Source organism: Mastomys coucha, unplaced genomic scaffold, assembly GCF_008632895.1.
Source record: "Mastomys coucha isolate ucsf_1 unplaced genomic scaffold, UCSF_Mcou_1 pScaffold13, whole genome shotgun sequence".
Lineage (NCBI taxonomy): Eukaryota > Metazoa > Chordata > Mammalia > Rodentia > Muridae > Mastomys > Mastomys coucha.
In genome coordinates, this window is record NW_022196895.1 from 33,554,863 (window position 1) to 33,580,026 (window position 25,164).

A 25,164-nucleotide genomic window follows, 5' to 3' on the forward strand; every position below is an offset into this window, starting at 1 on the left:
CAGGGAAAAGGTAATGGTTGGGAGAGGAAGTTTCCTGTGAATTTCCTAACAAGTCTAAAGTTTATATGTCCAGAAGGAGAAAAATAAGAGATGATGAGCATCGTGGAGATGTAAAGACGTGACAGTAAAGATGTGAGGGGAAACTAAGCAAGAATGCTCCCCATCCCATGGACTAGAGTCAGCATCAATGCCAGAAACATTCTTTCAAAGAAACTTAACACTGTGTTAGTTAACTAATTTTAGTTAGTTAAAATCCCTCCCATGTGCAAGACAACCCAGTGTTTATACTTTTTGAAAGCTACCATTTCATTATCAATCCATCAAACTATGGAATCTTTGCATCCAGGCAAAATGTGCCTATGGGCTAATTAAGTTTAATTTCTTACTTTGAAAAGTAGAAATTGGAGACAGAAAGTGTTTTGGCAGTTGTCTAAGGTTGGGAAAAATGTGTAGGAATGGAGAGTAGTTAGGTACAATTTATGTGGGGGATAAATTAGAAATGATTTTAAATTAGAAATACTGCTAATAGTTGTACAGTTCAACAACTATAGGAATAGCCACTGAACTGTACAGCTCATGTGTGTGAGATACTGCGATGTTTCTATTTCAACAAAGATGTTCAAATCAATAAAGAACAACTCTAGAAGCCAATGGTTCCAGGCAAGCTAGGTCTTCTCTAAACCACCGAGGCAGAAGAGCCTTACAGCAGAAGAGCAGACACAACAGAAGCTCCCGGTAATCGTCTTGTTGCTTCAAGCTTTTCCAGACACATGAGCATCAAGACTTCTCTATTTTTTAAGGAATTGTGTGTTTCCTACCTCTAGTGGAAAGTAACCAAGACTTCACTTCCTATGTTCACATCCAAGTAACTAACCAATCTTCTAAAATATGAGCTTTTCAGCAGTAAGTCTCTAAGCAGGCAATTACATCTGGTGAATAAAAGTTACTTTCACATTAACTAGGAGTAGTTTCATTTTCTTTGCAACATTCTTCTGAAAATTCTATTTTGAAGGTCATAAATAATGTCTATATACACTAAATAATATTATATCATCAAAACAAAGAGATGCAACTACACAGTACTTTGTAAAGTGCTTCTCTTTCAGGTGACAGTGTCAATGAAATGGTTGTATAAAGGGAGAAGCTTTGCCCATGTGGTTCTTTTAGAATTAGATTCCACTCTAAAAGACTGCTCCAGTATTGTCTATGGCAAACTAATAGTCTGTATGGCTGCAGCTTCTCCCAGTCATACCTGTGTTCTAGTTGGGGGAAAGGCTATCATTTAGAACTCTTCTGTCCCAGACAAAAGAGGTAGTAGGCAACATTGTTGTCAATCCATCTGTGAAATCGCTAAGGCCAAACCAAATCACAAGGAGGCTCAGATAGGAAGGTCAGCTAAGTTGCCTTGTGTCTTAGTTACTTTTCTATTGCTGTGATAAAATATTGATCAACCTATTCTAAAAAAAATAATAAATGCTTAACTCTGTTGACTTACAGTTTCAGAGGGTTAGAGTCCATGATGGCACAGCAAATGTTTGCTGGCAGGAACAGCTGAGAGCCCACATCTTGATCTGCACATTGGAAGCAGAGAGAAAACCACGAGGAATGGTGTGAGCGTTTCTGAAATCTCAAAGCCCCAGTGACACACTTCCTCCAAGCAGGCCATACCTCCTAATCCTTCCCAAGTAGTTCTACCAAGTAGGGACCAAGTATTCAAACATACCAGTCCATGGCAAGCAGTCTCATCAAATCACCACATCGTGTGTGTGGGTACACATAGAAGAGTGGTACATATTTTAGCAGACTCCTATCAGGGTTGTCCACAAATACTGCCTTAAATATAATAGACAATGTTAACATTTACTTTTTTCTTGACTTTGAGGTATTTGCTGCTGTTTTTCTTGTTTTGGTTTGGGGTATTTTCTTTTTTTTTTGAAATTCTGCTTTTCTTTCAAAGAATGATTTTGAACTCGGAGTCTTCTTTGTTATAGGAAAAATACTCATTTTTCTTTTTTCTTTTTTCTTTTAAATAAGTGAATATTGGTTCTACCATCCTGTGTACTAGGAAATTCACAGACACTAAATTTTTTAAAGATAAGAGTAGTACTTGTCTATGAACTACACACACCTATTCATATATTTTAAATTATTCCTGGATTATGTATAATGCCCAATACCTAGTAACAAGCGAAAGTGGTATGTAGTCAATATAAATGAAATTTGGTGCCTATGTTGTGATTGTTATATTTAATTTTATTTTGAAGATTAAGGATTGAACCAGGACTTCAATGAGCATATCACACACTCACATCACTACTGAGGAACTGCAACATAATTTAATTATTTTCTCTTAACAGACATTTAGTTAATTTTCTTCTGGTTACTTTGCAAATTCCAGCTTATTAATTTCTATGACAAATCCCTTGGAGGCAACACTATAGATAAGGAGACAAAGGTATATAATTTGTCCAGGTGTATAGAGAGTGAATGACAGAACCATGATTCAGTGTTCCTAAATATTATCCATCTCCTAGGTTGCAGTTATATGTCTCTTCAAGATGTTTCTGCTATTCTTTGCCTCTGAAGTATTGTATCTTTAATTACTAGCTTATCAATTTTTATTCCCTGCAAGCTCCATAAAAAGATCACCTTGCTGTGTCATATCCTCCCATATGCACATGAGTACATGTTTGTATGTGTATGTGTATATATGTCTTCAGACACTGTCTCCATACATAGCTCTCACTGACATGGAGCTCACAATGTAGACCATGTTTACCTTAAGCTCTTATAGATCCCTCTACTTCTGCCTCTCAAGTGTTGGCATTGAAAGTGTGCGCCACCATACATTACTGTGTTTTTAATATAAAGCAAAGAATCTAATATTACATTGTCTTAAGTTCACTACTCACAAAAAAGTAGTATGTCTTGTATTTTTCCTGAGTCACATGTGTGTGTATATGTATAAGTGTAAAATGTAGTAGTGTTATAATGAAATAATGAACTCACCCTAATAAATATTTACCAGAGTGAAGGTAAATAATTGTAACTACTAAAGAAATGTCTTGAAATAAACATTTTCACTTATTTTGGGGCACTTTATTGTATCTTTTCAAGCTGAACATTCAAAGCACTAATATTTTCATACAGAGTATTGTCTGTGTTTGGATTCTAATCCAAACAAACCAACAACATGAGACATTTTGTAGAAAACCGGGAAAGCTCAAACAGACTGAGTTATAAGCTATATCCAAGAAGTATTTCTACATGTCTTTGTGGTAATGATTTGTAATTATATTTTAAAGGCTTTCCTGATTGTAAATAATAGATCAATACTTACAGATAAATACAATCTATGTGAAATTTTGCTTTCGAATACTCTAGATAGACATAAACTTTTAGGAGAAAAATATTAAATGAAAAAATTCACAGAGACACATGGTGGCGCTATAGGATAAGATTAAACACTGCATAGCCAGCCCTGTGGGCTCCACTATCCAAAGGACCAGAGAACAGCCGATTCAATGAGAAGGGAGGTATTACCGGAGCTTCACCGACAGAGCTGCCAAGGGATTTTCAATAGAAATATCAGACCTTTATCTCTCAAATTTGGGACTGAATTTAAATTTTGGAGTAAAAGAATTCACCTGAAGGCACCATGGGAACCAGAAGGGCTCTCATCCTGCAGAAAAGGCAAGTCTTGGTTTTCTTTGTTTTGCTGGGATTGTCTCAGGCGAGTACTGAATCTTTGAGCTATTCTGTAGCGGAGGAAACAGAAATTGGCTCTTTTGTGGCTAATCTGGCAAGGGATTTAGGGCTGGGGGTTGCGGAGCTGTCCTCTAGGGAGGCCAGGGTAGTGTCAGACGATAATAAGAAGCACTTACTCCTTAATATGCTGACCGGAGATATACTCCTAAATGAGCGACTGGACCGTGAGGAGCTGTGTGGCTCCACCCAACCCTGTGTGCTACCCTTTCAGGTGGTACTGGAAAACCCCTTACAGTTCTATCGAGCTGAGCTGCACGTCAGAGATATAAATGATCACTCCCCTACATTCCTAGACAAGGAAATAACTATTAAAATACCAGAAAGTGCTACTATCGGAGCCACATTCTTAATTGAGAATGTGCAGGATCTGGACATAGGAAGCAACAGTCTCCAGGACTACCGCGTTAGCCCCAATTCTCATTTCTATGTTAAAGTTCATGACAGTGGTGATGGAAAGATATATCCGGAGCTGGTTCTGGACAAAGCTTTAGATCATGAGGAGGAATCTGAGCTTAGATTGACACTTACAGCATTGGATGGTGGGTCTCCACCCAGGTCTGGGACAACATTGGTTCTCATAAAAGTCTTGGACATTAACGATAACGCTCCTGAGTTTGCTCAGAGTTTCTATGAGGTGCAGGTCCCAGAGGACACATCTATTGGCTCCAGTATTATTGCCATCTCTGCTAAAGATTTAGATGTGGGGATTTATGGGAAAATATCATATTCGTTTTTGCATGCAACAGAAGATATTAGAAAAACCTTTGAAATCAACCCAACATCTGGGGAAGTCAATGTGAGATCACTAATGGATTTCGAAGGAATACAGTCCTATTCTGTAAATATCCAAGCAACAGATGGTGGAGGTCTTTCAGCAAAATGCACTCTTTCAGTTAAAGTACTAGATATAAATGACAATGCACCAGAAGTGATCATATCATCAATTTCGAAGACAATTCCAGAGAATGCTTCAGAGACCCTGGTCGCTCTGTTCAGTGTCCGAGATCAAGACTCTGGAGACAATGGAAGGATCGTTTGCTCTATTCAAGATGACCTTCCATTTACTCTGAAACCCACCTTCAAGAACTTTTTCACTCTACTTTCTGAAAAAGCACTGGACAGAGAAAGCAGAGCTGAATACAACATCACCATCACTGTCTCCGACCTGGGCACACCCAGGCTCACAACCCAGCACACCATTACAGTGCAGGTGTCCGACATCAACGACAACGCCCCCACCTTCAGCCAAACCTCCTACACCATGTTTGTCCACGAGAACAACAGTCCCGCCCTGCACATTGGCACCATCAGTGCCACAGACTTAGACTCAGGCTCCAATGCCCACATCACCTACTCGCTGCTGTCGGCTCAGGACTCACAGCTGTCCCTCACCTCGCTCATCTCCATCAATGCTGACAATGGGCAGCTGTTTGTGCTCAGGGCACTGGACTATGAGGCCCTGCAGACCTTCGAGTTCCACGTGGGTGCCACAGACCGAGGCTCGCCCGCACTCAGCAGCCAGGCTCTGGTGCGAGTGGTGGTGCTAGACGACAATGACAATGCACCCTTCGTGCTCTACCCAATGCAGAACGCTTCTGCACCCTGCACTGAGCTGCTGCCCAGGGCTGCGGAGCCCGGATACCTGATCACCAAGGTTGTGGCAGTTGACCGCGACTCTGGACAGAATGCCTGGCTGTCTTTTCAGCTACTCAAGGCTACAGAGCCTGGGTTGTTCAGCGTGTGGGCGCACAATGGCGAGGTGCGCATCACCAGGCTGCTGAGCGAGCGCGATGCACCCAAGCACAAACTGGTGCTGTTGGTCAAGGACAATGGCGATCCTCCGCGCTCTGCCAGTGTCACACTGCACGTGCTCGTGGTAGATGGCTTCTCTCAGCCTTACCTGCCTCTGCCAGAGGTGGCGCGCAATCCCGCACATGAAGAGGATGCTCTAACACTGTACCTGGTCATTGCTTTGGCTTCTGTGTCTTCTCTCTTCCTCTTGTCTGTGCTGCTGTTTGTGGGGGTGAGGCTGTGCAGGAGGGCCAGGGCGTCCTCTCTGGGTGGCTGCTCTGTGCCTGAGGGACACTTTCCTGGCCATCTGGTGGATGTTGCTGGCACTGGAACCCTGTCCCAGAACTTCCAGTATGAGGTGTGTTTCACAGGAGGTACTGGAACAAATGAGTTCAAATTCCTGAAGCCGGTCATGCCCAGTCTTCAGCTCCATGACCCTGACTCTAATATGCTGGAAAAGGAGAGCTTTCGGAATAGCCTTGGTTTTAATATTCAATAAAATTTTCCTTTAAACTCTTAATATTTTCTTTAAATTGACAAACTGCAAATGCTTGTTTTTCTTAATCTGTATTGGATTTGAGGTTTTACTGATGTTGCATGCATTTTCATTCCACATGTTTTTCTAACAATTACTTTGAAAATCTTTACTGGAATTATAGTGATGCAAAGAAACAATCTGCACGTTCTGTTTTTGTTTTTTTTTTATTTTGTCGAAGTGTTATGTTAATGGTTCTGCTGTTTCTTATATAAGACACAGCAATGGAAATGCTGATTTAAATATTTAGAGTCAATGTATTGAGCTGGTGACTAAAATAATACTGGGTGGAGTCCATAAGCAGACAGCCCCAGGTGGATCTACTGCAAAAGACATGGAGGGAGAAAAGAAAGGAACTCAAAAGGAGCAAATGTTACCATATTTGGGAGTTTCCCCAATATGCTAAATATGCTATTAAAACCCAACAGAGAATCTAAACGTTGTTGTACCTGGGTAGAAACTGTATTGGATCATTTGTAGTATTCTCTGTTAGATTATTTCATCAGAAAAAAAACTAGTCTTTAAATGCTGCCCCTCCAAATCCAGCAGTAGAGGCCTTTGTTTTATAGTGTTTTCAAGAATTGCTTTCTTAGTGATTTCTCCTCTGATTTCTAATGATGCTTTCTAATGATCAAAATATTCTAGGTCTTGATATTGCTGCTTTGTTGCTTTTAAATACATGTTTTCTCGGTTAAAATTTGTGTTACTCTATAGCACTTATTGCTAAAGCAGTTCATAGTCTTGTCTTAAGTAAAATATTCTTATGCCAGATAAGAACAGGATAAAATCTTCCTAGGAATTAAAATAAGATTTTTAAATTTAATTTTATTCATGCATTTACTGATTGATTGATTGATTGACTGACTGATTGATTGATTGACTGATTGATTGATTTTCAAGTCAAGGTTTCTTTGTGTAGCCATGGCTTTCCTAGAATCAACTCTGTTGACCAGGCTGGCCTCAAATTCACAAAGATCCTGCTGCCTCCCCCTCCCCAGGACAATGATTAAGGGTATGCCCAACTACCCACTATCACCCAGTAAAATAAGTATTTTTAAACTATTTATTTTTATTTTATGGGCATTGGTGTTTTACCTGCATGTATGTCTGTGTGGGGGTGTCAGATCCCCTACAACTGAAGTTACAGACAGTTGTGAGCTGCCAATGTGTGTGCTGGTTATTGAACCCAGGTCCTCTGAAAGAATGGTCAGTGTTCTGAACTGATAAACCATCTCAGACCCCCTGAAATAGAGTTTTTAAAGCGTTAAAAAGACTTAGATTTCCCTTTTCTAATCATGAATAAAAGGACATATAATCCAAGTGTGGAAGCACAAATGTGTAATCCTGGCAGTCCAGCAACTGGTGAAAGAGAACCATCAGTTCAAGGTTGACCCGGACTTCATAGTTAGAGCTTTCCTTAAAAAGAAAGAAAGAAGAAAACAGAACTTCACCTGCTGGCATATTTCCATAATCTAAGCATGTGAGAGACTGGAGTGTGAAGCCAGCCTGACTCCGCGATACAGTCTCAAAAATTAGAAAGAAGCAGAGTGGTGAATTAGGATTAAAATCTCCACACTTGAGACACTGAGGCAACAGAGCCATCATAAATTGCAGGACAATCATGCTGTGCAGTGAATTTAAGACCAGCTCATGCTACAGACTGAGACTCCATTTCAAAAAGACTCAACAGATACTAAAAATAAGGATGAAATGCACAAATATAATGTCTAGTTTTGTAGGCCTAACAGGTAGGCATGAGGCCTTGGCCTCACTCTCAACTCCCAACAGGGAATAATATGGGAATCTGTGCACACTGAGGGCTTTGGATGCCCAAAGTTCAATTTTAGCCTGCAAAAAAATGCAAGTAATATTATAAAATATTAATAACACTTTTGGGGCTCTCAAAGAATGCAGAATACAGATCTATTCTTTGTGGCTATTTTAATTTATGATTAATAAATGGCTAATCATATTATAAATTATAAAGTCTCCAATCTCTGGATGGACAGTCAGTGGAGGATTCTAGACAGATATATTAATAGCAGTGTGGATATAGAGCTAGTACACAGATGCATTTTTGTAATTCCTGTCAAAATTAAATGTAATTTATGCTGGCCTCTGCTTTCACTGGAAGCAATTAGCTATTAAGACAGCTCAAATTTAATGCTGAAATGTAGAGAAATGAATAGTTACAATGTGTGTGCTTTTCTGGGACCATTTAAAATCTTGGGAAAGTTAAACCTTCATGTCAATGATTTACAAGTTGGGGATCAAACCCTAACATAGACATTTACAGAAGAATTTCCCATCAATCAACATGGAGAGTCAACTAGAAATACATCAGACCTTGTGTGGAATTTCAGCCTTAAATTTAATCAGTTATCACTGATAGGCATTAATCTTAGGTCTGTCCTGAGAAAATCAAATGCAGGCTTTTATAAAATAAATTATGCCCTAAACATAGACGACTTACACAACTGCTTTGCATTATTAATATTCTTGATACCCAGGAAACATGCAGCCATGAACGAGAGCCACCAGGAAACAGAACAACGCTAACATAAGAGGAAAGGGTGGCAGGCTACAGAGATTGGCCCAGACATTAAGTGTGGGAATTCCATTCCCACTCCCCATGCCTGGCAGCTCAACTGTAACTCTAGCTCCAAAGAAATTGATGCCCTCTCTGATCTCTGCCACCACCTGCACTGACACATGTACATATACACACACAGACACATCAACATTAACATGATAAGGACAAAATTAAGCTTCCATAGTGAAAAGCACTTCAATCAAAAATAAAAAATTAGATTTTTATTGATTCTTTGTGAATTTCACTCATCTCCCTTTCCCTTTGTATCTTCTCTCTGCCTTGGCAACTCCCCTCAAAAAAATGAAAAATAAAATAAAAAAATAATTTTAAAAAAATATCATCATAGAAGCTCCAGTGTGTCATAGAAAGCCTCAGGCTTCTGCTATACTTGTCCTGGATCCTCACCAGGACTCCTCTTGTTGTTGTCCTGTGCCATGACAACCCGCAATTTGAACCTACATGACTTGCCCTTTCAAGAATCTCAGCACTTCATAGATGGGGTAGATGTTGAGGTGGGCCAACTCAAAGCACTGGATTTGAGCCTGGATGGTAGGTGAGTTAGCCCAACAGCTCTCCTTCACCCATACCATCAGGGTAAGCTCTCCAGCTCTGCCCTAGCTAGTTCACCTAAAGCCACAACCAGCAGGGGGTGGAGCCAACTCTCCTGCTTCCATGTCCTGGGACTAACTTACCTAAACCTTCACTACAGGGACCAGCTCTACTGTGTTGCCCAGGCTAGGTGCTGGCCTGATCTCTAGAGTGCTGCAGCAGGCAAGGGGCCAGGGCCAACTCTTCTCATGGAGGTTCACCTGCATCCCTACCACCAGGGCCAGCTCTACTGTGCTGCCTGGACGAAGTGTGAGTGTCCACTCTCTAGAGTGCTGTAGCCAATGAGGGACCAGGCCAGCTCCGCACAGCCCTTGGACATCAACATCAGCCCAGGCAGCAGCCCAGACCAGAGATGTCTCCATGGCTTTTGGTGATAATATGAGCCACAATCATCAGCACAGATCTCTGCTGCTGCATAGCCACAGACCCGAGCATCGCCCTCCGTGGCAGCATGGGCCAGGGTTTTACCATGACCTCAGGTGACAGGGCAGGCTCCTCACATCAGGCTGTTCCTCTCCACTCTCAGGTCTCCAGTTCCACCTCTCTTCATAGTGCTCGAACCATTCTGATCCTCTTTCTCTCCCATCTCTCTACTACACATTTGCATGTTATAGTAGTGGCTGGAGGTTGGTGGACCTCTAGGTATCTTCTGCCCACCCACACTGTGTGGTGGCCGAAAATCCAGTTTTTAAAACAGAATAAAAGATAATAAAAATACTTAGACACATTAAAGATGTTTTAGTACGATTCATACATTATGAAACTCGGGTAGTTAATATGATGAGAATACAAGAGGAGGTGGTTTTAAACACAGGACTGAGCTTTAAAAAAAAAAGATTCAAAAGGAGATGAGAATTTTGGTTTGGTTTGCTTATGGGTTTTGATTTTTGAAGACACGGTTTCTCTGTGTATCCCTGTAGATCAAGCTGGCCTCGAACTCAAATATCTGCCTACTTCTGCCTCCTGAGATGAGAAAATTTTAACCAGAACAATATTTGAAGAAATGAAGACTAGGGGACATCTAGAACTGATGAAAACATCAGCAAACAGGTCCAAGAGGTTGCTGTATGTCTAAAAGAATACATTACAGAGATGTCCCTGTCCATAAACATCATAGTGAAATTTTAGAAAGCCAATTTTAGAGACATTTTAATTTAAAAATCGCAAGAAAGAGAAATTTAACTTCAACACATGACAATTACACTGCCTAAACTGATTTGTGCTTCTCAGTAGAAACAGTGGGAAATAGGAGAACTTCAATTTTCTAGAAGTATCCAGTTTTTGTATAGTCGTCAAAGTAGAGAATCAAGCAAACTTGATGTCATTTTTGTTTCAAATTAATAGAGATCACAGGGAAGAAGGGGTATAAATACATTTTCTCCTCTTTGGCCCATACCTTGCCACAGATATGGATCTAGGAGTTTGACTCTGGTTTTGGCCTGTAATGGTCTCATCCTCTCCTGACAAAGTGTCACTATGGGGTCCAGGCTGGATTCAAACTGGTGATGACTCAGCCTCTGGAGTACTGGAACTATGAGTGTGTGTCATCATGCCTGTACTCCACATTCATTTCTACTCTAGAAGAGTCAACCCATGACCATAAAGAAGATGGTCTCTTACTTATGGCTGCGTACTCTCTCCTTTCTTCCTTGTTCCTTTGCTCACTCTCTCCCCATGACAGGACCTTCCAGAAATGAGTACAAGTAAAAAGAAAAGGCCCTTGTACACGCAAAAGAAGTACTCCACCACTGAGCTACATCCCCAGGAAACACAATTTCAAGCATCCTTAAGCTGTGTTTTATTATTTTTCTTGAAAGATCTCAAGACCTCACTTTATCCCAATGTTGTCACTGGGGTTCACCTATTTCCCCGGTTTATTTATATAATGAAAGATCAGATAGACATGCTCTATGGTCACTTTAAACTCTTCAATGCCCTAGATGTGCTTTAAGTTAAAAATTCTCCTTCCTACAAACTCCAAATGTATTCCCTCTCCAGCTTCATACATTTCCCTCTTTTTCTTCTTTCTATGTTTATAACCATTGGTTAATATCCCTAGTAACATTTAGTTTTTAAATCTCATAGACAAAGTAACTTTGCTTATTATAATAATGTATTAGTTATCTATTGCTTCATCCCACATTATTCCATAGATTCAATGTAAATCCGTTACTATATTTTTAGCGGAGGCTAGTATCTCCTACCTCTGTTATTGCAACTGGCTATTGCCAGTGTCCAGTTTCTATATTATTCATTTCTATTTTATTCTTAACTCTGAAACACACCCATCTTTTAAAAAATAAAACCTTGATTTTATTACTTTTCTGTTCAGAACACTTTAACAGTCTTACATTCCCACTAACATGCCTTAAAAACTATTTGCTTGCCTTTCCAATTTCAGCCTTCACCAATTTTTGCACTATGTCATTGCCATGATCTTTGTTTGTTTTATTTTTTTGTTTTTCGAGACAGAGTTTCTCTGTTTGCCCTGGCTGTCCTGGAACTCACTCTGTAGACCAGGCTGGCCTCGAAGTCAGAAATCCGCCTGCCTCTGCCTCCCAAGTGCTGGGATTAAAGGCGTGCACCACCACCGCTCGGCCATTGCCGTGATCTTATTTTAGTTCTTTTAAAACACACCTCTCATTTTAGATTGGCACTGTGATGTTTTGCCATTCCGTGAGAGCAGGGATTCACACACACTCTCTGCCGCTGAGCTAGGCCTCCAACCCTCCCATAAGCTTTGTTTGGATTACTTCCACTTATTTTACATGTATCAGTTTAGAATATATTTTCTCCAGTAAAGTTTGGTTAGCTGATCTTCAACTATTATCTTCTATTGGCAGACGCCTTCCTCATCAAGGCAGCCATCGGGCTTCATGTTAAAGGCGCATTCTCTTTCTTCCCCTCTCAGGACAGAAACAGCCCCTTCATGGCTACCATCCAATCCCAATGCTTACAGCTATTACTTGGTCAAGTATATGCTTAATAAACATTTACTGAGAAGATCATGAAATAGACAAATAAAACACATGCTGTTGGAAACCCTGAACGTGCCAAATAGTGAAGTTCAGTTTCACAATTTTATGTTGTCAGAATTCGGATGCATCAAACTTTATTTTCTAGTAAGTATTTTTACTATAGCCAAGGAAGTCTCCTATGAGTATTCCTAAGAAAATGATGTCATTTACTTAGTCCAAAATGTTCAGCTTCCCCCAAAACATCTAGTTGCCCATACCAGACTCAACTTCAAGTGCACACCCTTTCTGCCTTTTCTGAAAGCATTTGGTAATACCTTAAAGAGATATCTCAGTTGCCATTTTCCATTTTCCTAAAAATCTCTTTCTTACTTTTTTAAAGTCAATGACATATGAGTTCTTTGAACCATCTTTAGTTTTTACAGTTGTCTTTAAGGAAGAATATAAACAAAGGTTCTACTTTAAACAATTTTATCAACGCAGCTCTCTCAGATAGTAATTTATTGTGATAATCACAAAAAAACTGCAACCCCGAAATGGAAACTGGAATAAAGAAGAAGATATAATTTAGGTTAATAAAAAATACATTTGACCAATTAGTATTTTGTCTCAGATTTACTTGCCTTTGAAACCCAACGACCTGCATAGTCACATGGTGGCGCTGCAGGACAGGATGAGACAATGTTTCATACCAGCAGCTCGGGTTTCCTTTAACTAACAGAAGCAAAGGCGCTGGATAAAACAGCACACAAGCTTCCTACAAAGGCAGGGCACCCACAAGACCCTCCAGAAAGGATTGCAAATCTATAGAATCCCAAAGGTCCAGAGGAACAGAGCCACTCTCTGAGCTGCCGGACACTGAGTGGAAACAGCACAGCAGAAGGCAGTTTGTCTAAGGAATGATGGAGCCTGGAGTTGGGAGTGCTCAGCATATAAGGCAAGTGCTGCTTTTCTTTGTTTTCCTGGAAGGGTCCTCCGTTCTTGCCGAGACCTGGAGTTATTCTGTGGCAGAAGAAATGGAAACTGGCTCCTCTATAGCCAATGTAATTAAAGATATGGATGTGGGTGATCTGGCTGCACGGGGGGCCAGGGTTATATTTGATGACTACCAGCCTTATTTGCGGTTAGACCTGGAGACTGGCAACTTGCTTTTGAATGAAAAACTGGACAGGGAGGCACTCTGTTCTACCAGTGAGCCCTGTATATTGCATTTCCAGGTGTTACTGGAAAATCCTCTGCAATTTTTTCAGGCTGAGCTTTTGATTGAAGACATAAATGACCATGCTCCCACATTTCTAGAAAAATTCATATTTCTAAATATCTCAGAAAGTGCTACTCCAGGAACCTCGTTCCAAATGGATACTGCTCAGGACTTGGATATAGGGATGAATAGTATCCAAAACTATTCAATAAGCCCCAACCCTTATTTCTACCTTAAGTTAAAAGACAGTGGTAAAGGAAGACGATATCCAGAGCTGGTACTGGCTAGATCTCTGGACAGAGAAAAGGAGGCTTCAATTAGCTTAATACTAACAGCAATGGATGGTGGGTTCCTGCCCAGGTCAGGGACTGTATTGGTTCAAGTTGTGGTTCTGGATGTCAATGACAACGCCCCTGAGTTTGAAAAAACCCTGTATGAGGTCCAAGTACCAGAGAACAGTTCTGTGGACTCACTGGTAATCAAGGTGTCTGCTACAGATTTGGATTCCGGAACAAATGGAGAAATATCTTATTCATTTTCTCATATCTCTATAGATGTACAAAAAACATTCGAAATCCATCCGATCTCTGGTGAAGTCCATTTGAAAGCACTCCTAGATTTTGAGGTAATTCAGTCTTATACAATAAATGTTCAAGCTACTGATGGTGGCGGTCTCTCTGGAAAATCAGCCATTATTGTTCAGGTTACAGATGTGAATGACAACCCACCAGAAATAGTCATGACATCTCTTATGAGCCCCATTCCAGAGAACTGTTTGTCAGAGATGGTGGTCGCTGTTTTCAGTTTACGAGACCAAGACTCTGGAGAAAACGGAAGAATGATGTGTTCAATTCAAGACAAACTCCCTTTTCTCTTGAAACCCACTTTCAAAAATTTCTACACTCTAGTAACAGATCATCCACTGGACAGAGAGAGCAGAGCTGAATATAACATCACCATCATTGTCTCCGACCTGGGCACACCCAGGCTCACAACCCAGCATACCATAACAGTGCAGGTGTCCGACATCAACGACAACGCCCCCGCCTTCACCCAAACCTCCTACACCATGTTTGTCCGCGAGAACAACAGCCCGGCCCTACTCATAGGCACCATCAGTGCCACAGACTCAGACTCAGGTTCCAATGCCCACATCACCTACTCCCTCTTGCCACCCCAAGACCCACAACTGGCCCTCGCCTCGTTCATCTCCATCAACGCTGACAATGGGCAGCTGTTCGCGCTCAGGGCTCTGGACTATGAAGCCCTGCAGGGCTTCGAGTTCCACGTGGGTGCCACAGACCGAGGCTCGCCCGCGCTTAGCAGCCAGGCTCTGGTGCGAGTGGTGGTGCTGGACGACAATGACAATACACCCTTCGTGCTCTACCCGATGCAGAACGCTTCTGCACCCTGCACGGAGCTGCTGCCCAGGGCTGCGGAGCCTGGCTACCTGGTCACCAAGGTGGTGGCAGTGGACCGCGACTCTGGCCAGAATGCCTGGCTGTCTTTTCAGCTGCTCAAAGCTACGGAGCCCGGGCTATTCAGCGTGTGGGCGCACAATGGCGAGGTGCGCACCACCAGAATACTGAGTGAGCGTGATGTGCCCAAGCAAAAACTGCTGCTACTGGTCAAGGACAATGGAGAGCCTCCACGCTCTGCCAGTGTCACGCTGCACGTGCTCGTGGTGGATGGCTTCTCTCAGCCCTACCTGCCTCTGCCAGAGGTGGCGCGCGACCACACACACGTGGATGAGGAAGCACTCACACTCTACTTGGTCATTGCCTTGGCTTCTGTGTCTTCTCTCTTCCTCTTGTCTGTGCTGCTGTTCGTGGGGGTTAGGCTTTGTAGGAGGGCGAGGGCGGCCTCTCTGGGTGGCTACTCTGAGCCTGATGGTCACTTTCCTGGCCATCTGGTGGACTTCAGCGGAGCGGGGACCTTGTCCCAGAGCTACAAATATGAAGTGTGTCTGACAGGAGTGTCAGATTCCAATGATATTCGGTTCCTAAAGCCTGTCTCCCAATTTTGAGCGGGCTGAGAACCGCATGAAAGAAAATTCCTCTATGAATGGTTTTGAATACAATTAGCAATTTGTTGACTCTTGTCATGGTGCCTGCTGAACATTGGTTTTTTTCTAAACATTCTTGCTTTCTATTGTTTTATCTTCACGAGGAACTTCTAATGTTTTGCCTTTATTTTCCTAATTCAGGAGATAACTTTCATTTATATTCTTACAGGTTTGTATCTAAAACAATTACTTCCTGATGAAGACAGAGAACTACACTCATTACTGTCAAGTCACAGTTTCTTCAATTTGTTAAATTCTCAAAAATTAATTATTATTGATTTGAAAACCCTCACTTTCTATTTGATTGTTGTCCAGAAAAAAAATTGAAAGCATTGATGTTTTGAAGATAAATGTCATACATTGTAATGAATTATCAGAGTATCTTCTGCCTAATCTAATATTATTCATTCCTATCTGGAATATTTAGAGTGTCTGAAAAGTGCATGGTTTTGTTGTACAGAAGTATTAATTGGGAATGACAATTTCTCTGAAATGTCATGACTTTTACGTAATGAATGCCCAACATTTAATACATATAAATATTGTTAAAACGTTTTTAGATGTTCTCAAAATTTGTAGAAGTTTAGATTCCTTTCTATGACATCTGTCTAGCCCACCTCACATTTTCTGAAAATATCTCTCTTCAGCATAGGTATGGGATCAAAGCTCAGTTTGTTTTGAACAACTCAGGTCCCTCTGTGGTTTCAAACAATTGAATTGAGTGATGAGCATTGCTAATCTAAGTAACCAGTCTGATCCTGGTTACTTTTAAATTCACTTTAGGAACCAGATGTATTCTAATCTCTGCTAGGACTGTTACAAGAAAGTGATGTCATCTTCTGGTGACAAATGTCAAGCCTCTGAGAGATGAAAAGAAAGAGATACCAAGCAAGTAATCTTGTGGAGGACCTTCATTTTGACATGACTTTCACCATTGAGTTGGGAACTGGGGACAGAGAACTAAGATATGCTCTTATAATAAATGCTCCTAGTACAGCTTAGTAAATGTTTGTTTTTCTAAAAGCATGTTTTGATATTCTTGCCTGGATTTGTGAACTATACCTTTTAATTTTATTTTTATTGAGCTTTTCATGTTAATATAATACAATTAAAATGTTTGCAAACTATTACAGTAGCATAGAAAGAACATGTGAAGCATTTGCCTAAAAGGAAAATTTTGAAAATAGGAGTAGTGGTAGTCTTAGGAAGCTGAGGCAAGATCTTGACAAGCCTTAGTATTTTTCCTTTAATAGAAAGATGATTTAGATCACTCCTTGTTGTTTCAAAAGACTATTAGAAGAGTATAGAGAAGTGCCACTGAGGAAAATGCTGTGTTGTTTTATTCGGCTTATTATAAAATAAGTTAGAATCCCAACAAAGCAAAAAACATTTGCAATAGAAGAAACTCCTCACAATTCTGTGATGTATTCTATGATGAATTAAGCAAATATTTGCTGAGCATCCTCTCTCCCAAAGGTTATTTTTGATAATGTGTGCAGCAGCAATGTCAGCAATGGGGAGTACTTACAGGTTACACAAAGGAAATAATCCAACATATTCATTTATGCTGCATATGATGAAAGACACCAGAGAGAAAAATAAGGGGTCAGAGGTGCTTTTGTGTGAGTATTCCCGTAGTTGAATAGTTGTATACAATTTTAAGTGGGTGACTATATGTAGAATGTAACTGGAAGTAACATGTAGATTTTTTTTTTCTTTGTGAAACCCAACCAACTGGAACCACAATTCCGGTACCTGAGAGATATAAAATTACAAAGAAACCCCAGAACTATTAATCACACTTTATGCTGAAAGAATTTTAACAAATTGAATGAGTATGTATTACTAATTTTACAAAATGACTGATCAGTCATTACTGTCTCCTCTCTCTCTCTCTCTCTCTCTCTCTCTCTCTCTCTCTCTCTCTCTCTCTCTTTCTCCTCTCTCACTCTCTCTCTCCTCTCTCACTCTCTCTCTCCTCTCTCTCTCCTCTTCTCTTCTCTTCTCTCTCTCTCTCTCTCTCTCTCTCTCTCTCTCTCTCTCTCTCTCTCTCTGTCTCTCTCTCTCTCTCCTTGTTTCACGTAGAGTGTCTCCAACACAGACTATACGATTTCTAGAAGGTAGACAGCTTGTCTGGGTTGTTTATCCTTGGGTTGTTTATCCTTGTAATTTTTTAGAATCTGGACCATTAATAACAAGAATTCTTTTTTGCTGAATGAGGGATTGGATAATTAAAATAATGTCTAGTGTTTAAACTTCTGACAACCAAATAGACTATTAAAAAGAACAAACTATGGCAGCAATTTGTTGAAGAGCATAGTCAACGCATGATGGCGCTGCAGGCTAAGACTTTAAAAATGAGGACCGCGGAAAGGGGACTTTAAAAAAAAAAAAAATGCTTCTTCAGATGCCCCCACAGAAAAGACCTTTAAGAGAATGCTGCTAATCTACACTTCGGAGCAAGCTATTAACTAACAGGTCGACCCGTCTGGATGCCCTTGTACCCTCGGTGCAGAAACAACATGAAGATCGGAAGGGAACACAGACAAAGGCAAGTTCTGTTGATCTTTCTCTTGCTGGGAGTGGCTGGGGCGGGCTGGGAACCCCGCCGTTACTTTGTCATGGAAGAAACACCCAGCGGCTCTGTTTTGGCAGATCTAGTCCAGGACCTAGGGCTGGAAATTACGGAGCTAGCTTCTAGAGGAGCCCAGGTAGTCTCTGAGGAAAATGAATCAGGCTTGCAGCTTGATCTACAGACTGGGAAGCTAATCTTAAATGATAAACTGGACCGGGAGGAGCTGTGCGGCCCCGCTGAGCCCTGTGTCACTCATTTCCAAGTGTTACTGAAAAAACCACTGGAAATATTTCAAGCTGAGCTACGAGTAGGAGACATTAATGATCATTCTCCCGAGTTTCCTGAAAGAGAAATGACCGTGAAAATCATAGAAAATAGCCCGGTTGGCACTGCATTTCTACTCAAAAGCGCTCAGGATTTGGATGTGGGAAATAACAGCATTCAGAACTACACGATTGGTACCAATTCTCATTTCCATGTTTCCATCCGCAACCGAGGTGATGGGAGAAAACACCCAGAGCTGGTTCTGGACAAAGAGCTTGATCGGGAGGAGCAGGCAGAGTTCAGATTAACTCTAACAGCGCTGGATGGAGGTTCTCCGCCCCGGACTGGCACCTCACAAATCCGGATTCTTGTCTTGGATGTCAATGACAATGCCCCTGAATTTGCACAGGCTTTCTACAGGGTACACATCCTAGAGAACAGCCCCTTGGGTTCCTTGGTTGCTAAGGTCTCTGCTAAGGATTTAGACACTGGGACAAACGGAGAGGTATCATACTCTCTTTTTCATAGTTCCCAGGAGATGAGCAAAACTTTTGAGCTAAACGCCCAGTCAGGAGAAGTTCGTCTAATTAAAACACTGGACTTTGAGACAACATCTTCATATGACCTAGACGTAGAGGCATCCGATGGCGGGGGTCTTTCTGGAAAGTGTTCTGTTTCTATTCAGGTGGTGGATGCCAATGATAATTACCCAGAACTAATTATATCGTCGCTCACCAATCCCATCCCAGAAAATTCACCAGAGACAGAGGTGGCTCTGTTTCGGGTTCGAGATCGAGACTCTGGAGAAAATGGAAGAACAGTTTGTTCCATCCAGGATGGTGTTCCCTTTACACTGGAACCTTCCGTTGAGAATTTCTATAGACTGATGACAGACAGAGCTTTGGACAGAGAGAGCAGAGCTGAGTACAACATCACCATCACAGTCACCGACCTGGGCACACCCAGGCTCACAACCCAGCACACCATAACAGTGCAGGTGTCCGACATCAACGACAACGCCCCCGCCTTCAGCCAAACCTCCTATACCTTGTTTGTCCGCGAGAACAACAGCCCCGCCCTGCACATAGGCACCATCAGTGCCACAGACTCAGACTCAGGCTCCAATGCCCACATCACCTACTCGCTGCTGTCGGCTCAGGACCCACAGCTGACCCTCGCCTCGCTCATCTCCATCAACGCTGACAATGGGCAGCTGTTCGCGCTCAGGGCGCTGGACTATGAGGCCCTGCAGGGTTTTGAGTTCTACGTGAGTGCGATAGATCAAGGCTCGCCCGCGCTCAGCAGCCAGGCTCTGGTGCGCGTGGTGGTGCTGGACGACAATGACAACGAGCCCTTCGTGCTCTACCCACTGCAGAACACCTCTGCACCCTGCACAGAGCTGCTGCCCAGGGCGGCAGAGCCTGGCTACCTGGTCACCAAGGTGGTGGCTGTGGATCGCGACTCGGGTCAGAATGCCTGGCTGTCCTTCCAGCTGCTCAAGGCCACAGAGCCCGGGTTGTTCAGCGTGTGGGCACACAATGGAGAGGTACGCACAACCAGGTTGCTGAGCGAGCGCGATGTGCCCAAGCACAAGCTGCTGCTGGTGGTCAAGGACAATGGAGAGCCTCCACGCTCTGCCAGCGTCATGCTTCAAGTGCTTCTGGTGGATGGCTTCTCCCAGCCCTACCTACCTCTGCCAGAGGTGGTGCGCGACCCCAGTCACCAGGAAGGCGATGTGCTCACACTGTACCTGGTCATTGCCTTGGCTTCTGTGTCTTCTCTCTTCCTTTTGTCTGTGCTGTTGTTTGTGGGGGTGAGGCTCTGCAGGAGGGCCAGGGAGGCCACTCTGGGTGTCTGCTCTATGGCTGAGGGACACTTTCCTGGCCACCTGGTGGATGTCAGCGGGGCAGGGACCCTGTCCCAGAGCTACCAGTATGAGGTGTGTCTTACAGGAGATTCTCAGAGTAATGAGTTCAAATTCTTGAAGCCTATGTTTCCTGGTATTGTAGACTAAAACTATGGTAGGCAACTAGGAGATGATCCGTCCTCCCCAAGTGTTCAGGCATGTGAAACTGCACATTTTGCCCTTTGTATCCTTCTGTCACTTTCACTTTTGCATTTTCTTTTCAAATCTGGTAGTAATGTATGCCTGTGTTTGTTTTTCCTTGTTTAGTTTACATAGTATTGTTGTTTGTTTATTAGCTTGTTAATTGTTTAAGTATTTTTCCAAATCTGTTGTTACTGAACATTTTACATCAGGACATTTCATGTTCCTGATTAAATTTGCCATAGTCTCTCCTAAAGAATGTGTATTTTCTGTAATGAATAAAATTCTAATCATAAAAGTATATTTCCTGACCTAGGGGAATGATTAGTTTATAGAGTGCTTATGTAGTTTGTTGGAGGCCTTAGATTGGATCCCTATGTAAATCAGCACTCGGAAGTGGAGGCATGCTATCGGGAATCAAGGTCATCTTCTACATAGAGAATGCAAGCTCAGCCTGGGCTATGTGATAAACAAGGTGGATCAAGTCTCAAAAATTAAAAATATAATCCTGGTGTGTGATCCCATAGAAGAACATGTGATTTCTTTTAAGTAATACTTCATTTTAAAATTGGAAGTCCTTAGTTTTATTATTTGCCTGGCTATGACTTCAATAGCCTCACTTGTGTTGTCTTTGGAAGCAGTTCATATTCCTTAACGTCAAGTTTCTTCCAGATCCCCTAATTATGTTTTCTGTTCTCCAACACTGTAGACATCATCTCATGAAAACCAGACCCACATCATCCATTCTTTCTCCCCTAAATTGACATTGAAAGGGGTAAAAGTCTCTTTATTATCTTTAGCTGATAGAAGCACTTGGTACGTTACTGGTGGCATAAAAACATTAAGCTCCAGGAAGCGTGATACACACACACACACACACACACACACACACACACACACACACATACACACACATACACACACACGTGTGTGTGTGTGATGCAGTATCACTTGTTATAGTGGGGAAATCCTGATGTAGATCCCAAATCCCAGCCTCAGCTTCTGGTTGTACAGCATGCCAACGTTGACATGCTTTGGATGATGATATTGCTCTGGTTGACAAGGAATTTGAAAGAAAATGCATTATATAGAATTAACATTAGTTAACTAAACAAATTTAGTAAGGATATGTTGATGTCACATTGAATGATTTGGAGAAATTATTCAGAAAACTGATTCCCCCAAAGATGTTCAGTCCTGATCCCTAGAACCTATGAATGTTACTTTATATTGTAGAGATAAAACATGAACAAAATTAAGGTTGTTAATAACCTAAACTTAAAACAGAGTTTATATTCTAGATCATTTGGGTGGATCTGAGAGAAACAGTGAAAGGCTTTAAAAGCAAAGTTGAATTTACCCAGAGATGATGAATAGCCAGACACAGTGGCACATGCCTTTAGTCCCACACTTGGGAGGTAGAGACAAGCAGATCTCTGAATTCAAGGCCAGCTGCTCTACAGAGTGAATTCCAGTATGGCTAGAGCTACAAAGTGAGGCCCTGTCTTGAAAAAAAAAACATGAGAGAGAGAGGTGGGGAGGAAAAGAAATTCCTTAAGGACTGTTAGGTGTGTCTTATGGCTCAGTATTTCAACCTACCATATTCTGACTGTCATACAGATTTTGAACTTTCTAGTAAACTCCCAGAGTGGAATAAATCACTTCCTTGTGGCATGTTTTCTGATGGCTCTCTTTCTCCAGTTGATGCTTGAGGATGCAGCTAATGAAAAGACTTAAAAATACAGAAGTGGAGCCAGGCAGTGGTGGTGCCTTTTAATCCCAGCACTCAGGAGGCAGAAGCAGGTGGATCTTTAAGTTTGAGGCCAGCCTGGTCTACAGAGTGACTTCCAGTACAGCCTGGTCTACACAGAGAAGCTTTTTTTTGGAGAAAAGTATGGACATGGGTTTTTAATTGGGTGGTGGAAAAAGTTAAGGTTGCTTTGTATAGACTTGGTAGAAATGTAATCTTAGCAAGTGTGCCAGTAAAGACACAAAAGGAGGTGAGGCATGCAGTCCTTAGAGAACACAATGGCTTATAGAATTTATAATTTAAAGCAACTATGGGGAGAAATCTAGGCGTTAAAATTTCTACTAGTAAGAGATCAGGCAAGGAAAACATTATTAAAAACTGGAGGAAATTAACACTTTTCTTTTTATACAATTGCAGAAAACTTAGCTGAATCATGGCCTGCATTATATAAGGAAGAGAATGCATGCATTTGGGCATTTGGCAGAGGAAATTTCCCAGAAAATTGCCAGAAGTACAACTTGATTTCTTCTCACTGGTTATAGTAAAATATCAGATGAAAAATAATATATACCGAGGGCCTGATGACTGGAGGGAATTCTCTCATTCTCATTGCATTATAACGTAAGTTAAAATCAGGCAATTCATTGGTAGGATACATGCATAGGAGAGAAGTCATAGGTGCAACTGGGAAACCTTTCTCTAGTGCCTGGGAAATCTCAGAGTTAAAAATAGAGAAGAGAGTTACAAGAAGTTAATAATACATAAGCTTCTTTGAAGGACCAAACACATTTTCTAATAGCACGTTTTCAATGAATTTTTCCTCATGTACAGGTATAATGTGATGCTAATTGCAGTAAATGTATAACATACTCTCTGACTGACAGAACTTTCAGAAGTTGGTCCCACCTTTCCATTCTCCATTGTGCCTGCTAGTGGGTTAGAAAGTAGCAAGTATTATTTTCTCCAGGCTATTGTCATCTAATCAGTAGGAGCAGTTCTTGTCCTTTGGAAGCAATGATGACAAATTTTTAAATAATGTTGATTTGAATAGAAGACGAGAGAAGAAAGTTTATTACTAGTATATTTAGATTTGGACTTTCTCCTAATTTTGCCTAAACATCATACTTGGATCAACCCTATCAGCCTTCTCATACGTTGAGATGTTTTGAAGCAGTCCCAGAGATTCAAACTTGTTAGATCAGTTCATTCAAGTTCCTATTGTCTCATAAGTTATCTGGCAATCGCTTCTCCATCTTCTATTTTAGAAAGGTTTGTAGAAGGTATCTGTGATTGTTTGAATGAAAACTGTCTCCCATAAGCTAATATATTTGAGTACTTGGTCCCCAGATGCTGGATCTGTTTGGGGAGGCAGTGCAGGTCTGGTGGAGAAAGCACCTCTCTACAGGTGGGCTTAGAGAGTTCATAGCATTACTCCACATCCAGGTTCCTCTCTTCCCTTGGGGTTTGTGACTGAAGATGTGCTCTGTCAGCCTTTTTCTCTGCTGCCTGCCGCTGTACCTCACCAACCATTGTATATTCTCCCTCTGGGAACGTGAGCAAAAATAAACTCTTTCTTCCTTCAGTCTCATTTAGTCATGGCATTTTATTGCAGCAATAGAAGAACAATGGTTTTATTATTTTTCTTTTATTTTTCTGAGATTTGATATATTAAAATCACCCATGGGTTGACTTTTCTTGTTTGGGAAGACTGCGCTGCAAACTCAATTTGATATCCCACAATTCCAATTTTCTGTTTTCTGTTGGTAACTTGTTTTCTTCTTATCTGGACGAAAAAAATCTCAACATTTATGTAAGCTATGGAATTTTTGAAGGACATTATTTATAATATGAATTTTATCTGGTAAGCAATTTTTATGGTGTAAGCTATACAATAATACTCTTTTTATTCTAGATATTAGTAAGATGTGTTTTCTCTCCTCTTATACGCATTAGTGTGAGTATCAACTTCATTTTAAAAAAAAGCCAGCGTCATCTTTGATACACTGGCTATAACTTTCTATTTTCGGTTTCACTGAATTCTACTGTTATTTTATAATTTCTATTCTCTCCTTTGGATTTAGTTTTCTATTTTGCTACTTTCTTATTTACTCTATACCTTACTTATAAAATTTAAATCAAAGCACATGAAATATGAATGAATCTGTACCTTTTTCTCTGCATGGTACTTAAAATAAAGCTAATGAAGTTTGATATTTTGTATTTTTATGAACATTCTATTTGAATTTATAATTTCTATTGTCTTTGACAGGTGTGCTATTTAGAAGTTTCTAGTTCGACTTCAAAGTGATTTGAGGATACTACTTTATTATTCCTCTTTTTTTGAGAATATATTCTTTTTTTAAAGATTTATTATATTTATTATATGTAAGTACATTGTAGGTGTCTTCAGACACACCAGAAGAGGGCATCAGATCTCATTACAGATGGTTGTGAGCCACCATGTGGTTGGTCGGATTTGAACTCAGGACCTTCAGAAGTGCAGTCAGTGCTCTTACCCACTGAGCCATCTCTCCAACCCCCAAGAATATATTCTGTATAACTGTGGCCCAGGACACTTATTGAATTCTTTTACTTAAAGAATCCAGTGTTCTGAAGTTCTGAAGTAAAAATTCCCTTGTCCATTTGAAAGGAGTATAGTCTGTAGTTGGTAGGAGTGGAAATTTATAAATATTAATTAATTGTTCAAAATGTTTAAATATCATTTATGCATAATTCTCCTGTTTCATAATTTACTTGCAGAAATGTGTTAATTTCATCAAATATTATTTTGTATTTTTGTCTATTTCTTTTTTCAAGTCTATCATTTTTAAACTTTATTAGCTTTTAAGCTGTTACTTGAATCACAGTGGTAGGATTTTTTAGTGTGATGATTTGGCATTTGTCATTGTAAAATACATCTCTCTCAGCTTCTAGTTAATATTTGTCTGATATAGGCATCTCATAGTTCTCTTTTTTGAGATCTGATGATCA

The 25,164-nt window shown here is 40.9% G+C and overlaps 3 protein-coding genes across 3 annotated transcripts; all 3 read left to right on the forward strand.

Moving 5' to 3' along the window:
- Positions 1–1,807: 1,807 nt before the first annotated feature.
- LOC116087055 (protocadherin beta-14-like) lies at positions 1,808–6,917 on the forward strand. The gene has a single exon (XM_031365467.1). The coding sequence runs from the start codon at positions 3,659–3,661 to the stop codon at positions 6,056–6,058; it is 2,400 nt and encodes a 799-aa protein (XP_031221327.1). The 5' UTR covers positions 1,808–3,658; the 3' UTR covers positions 6,059–6,917.
- A 4,909-nt stretch (positions 6,918–11,826) lies between these two features.
- Positions 11,827–17,501, forward strand: LOC116087057 (protocadherin beta-18-like). The gene has a single exon (XM_031365469.1). The coding sequence runs from the start codon at positions 13,171–13,173 to the stop codon at positions 15,496–15,498; it is 2,328 nt and encodes a 775-aa protein (XP_031221329.1). The 5' UTR covers positions 11,827–13,170; the 3' UTR covers positions 15,499–17,501.
- Positions 17,502–17,525: 24 nt separating this feature from the next.
- Positions 17,526–23,755, forward strand: LOC116087056 (protocadherin beta-15-like). Its single transcript, XM_031365468.1, has one exon. The coding sequence runs from the start codon at positions 18,030–18,032 to the stop codon at positions 20,388–20,390; it is 2,361 nt and encodes a 786-aa protein (XP_031221328.1). The 5' UTR covers positions 17,526–18,029; the 3' UTR covers positions 20,391–23,755.
- The last annotated feature ends 1,409 nt before the right edge of the window (positions 23,756–25,164 follow it).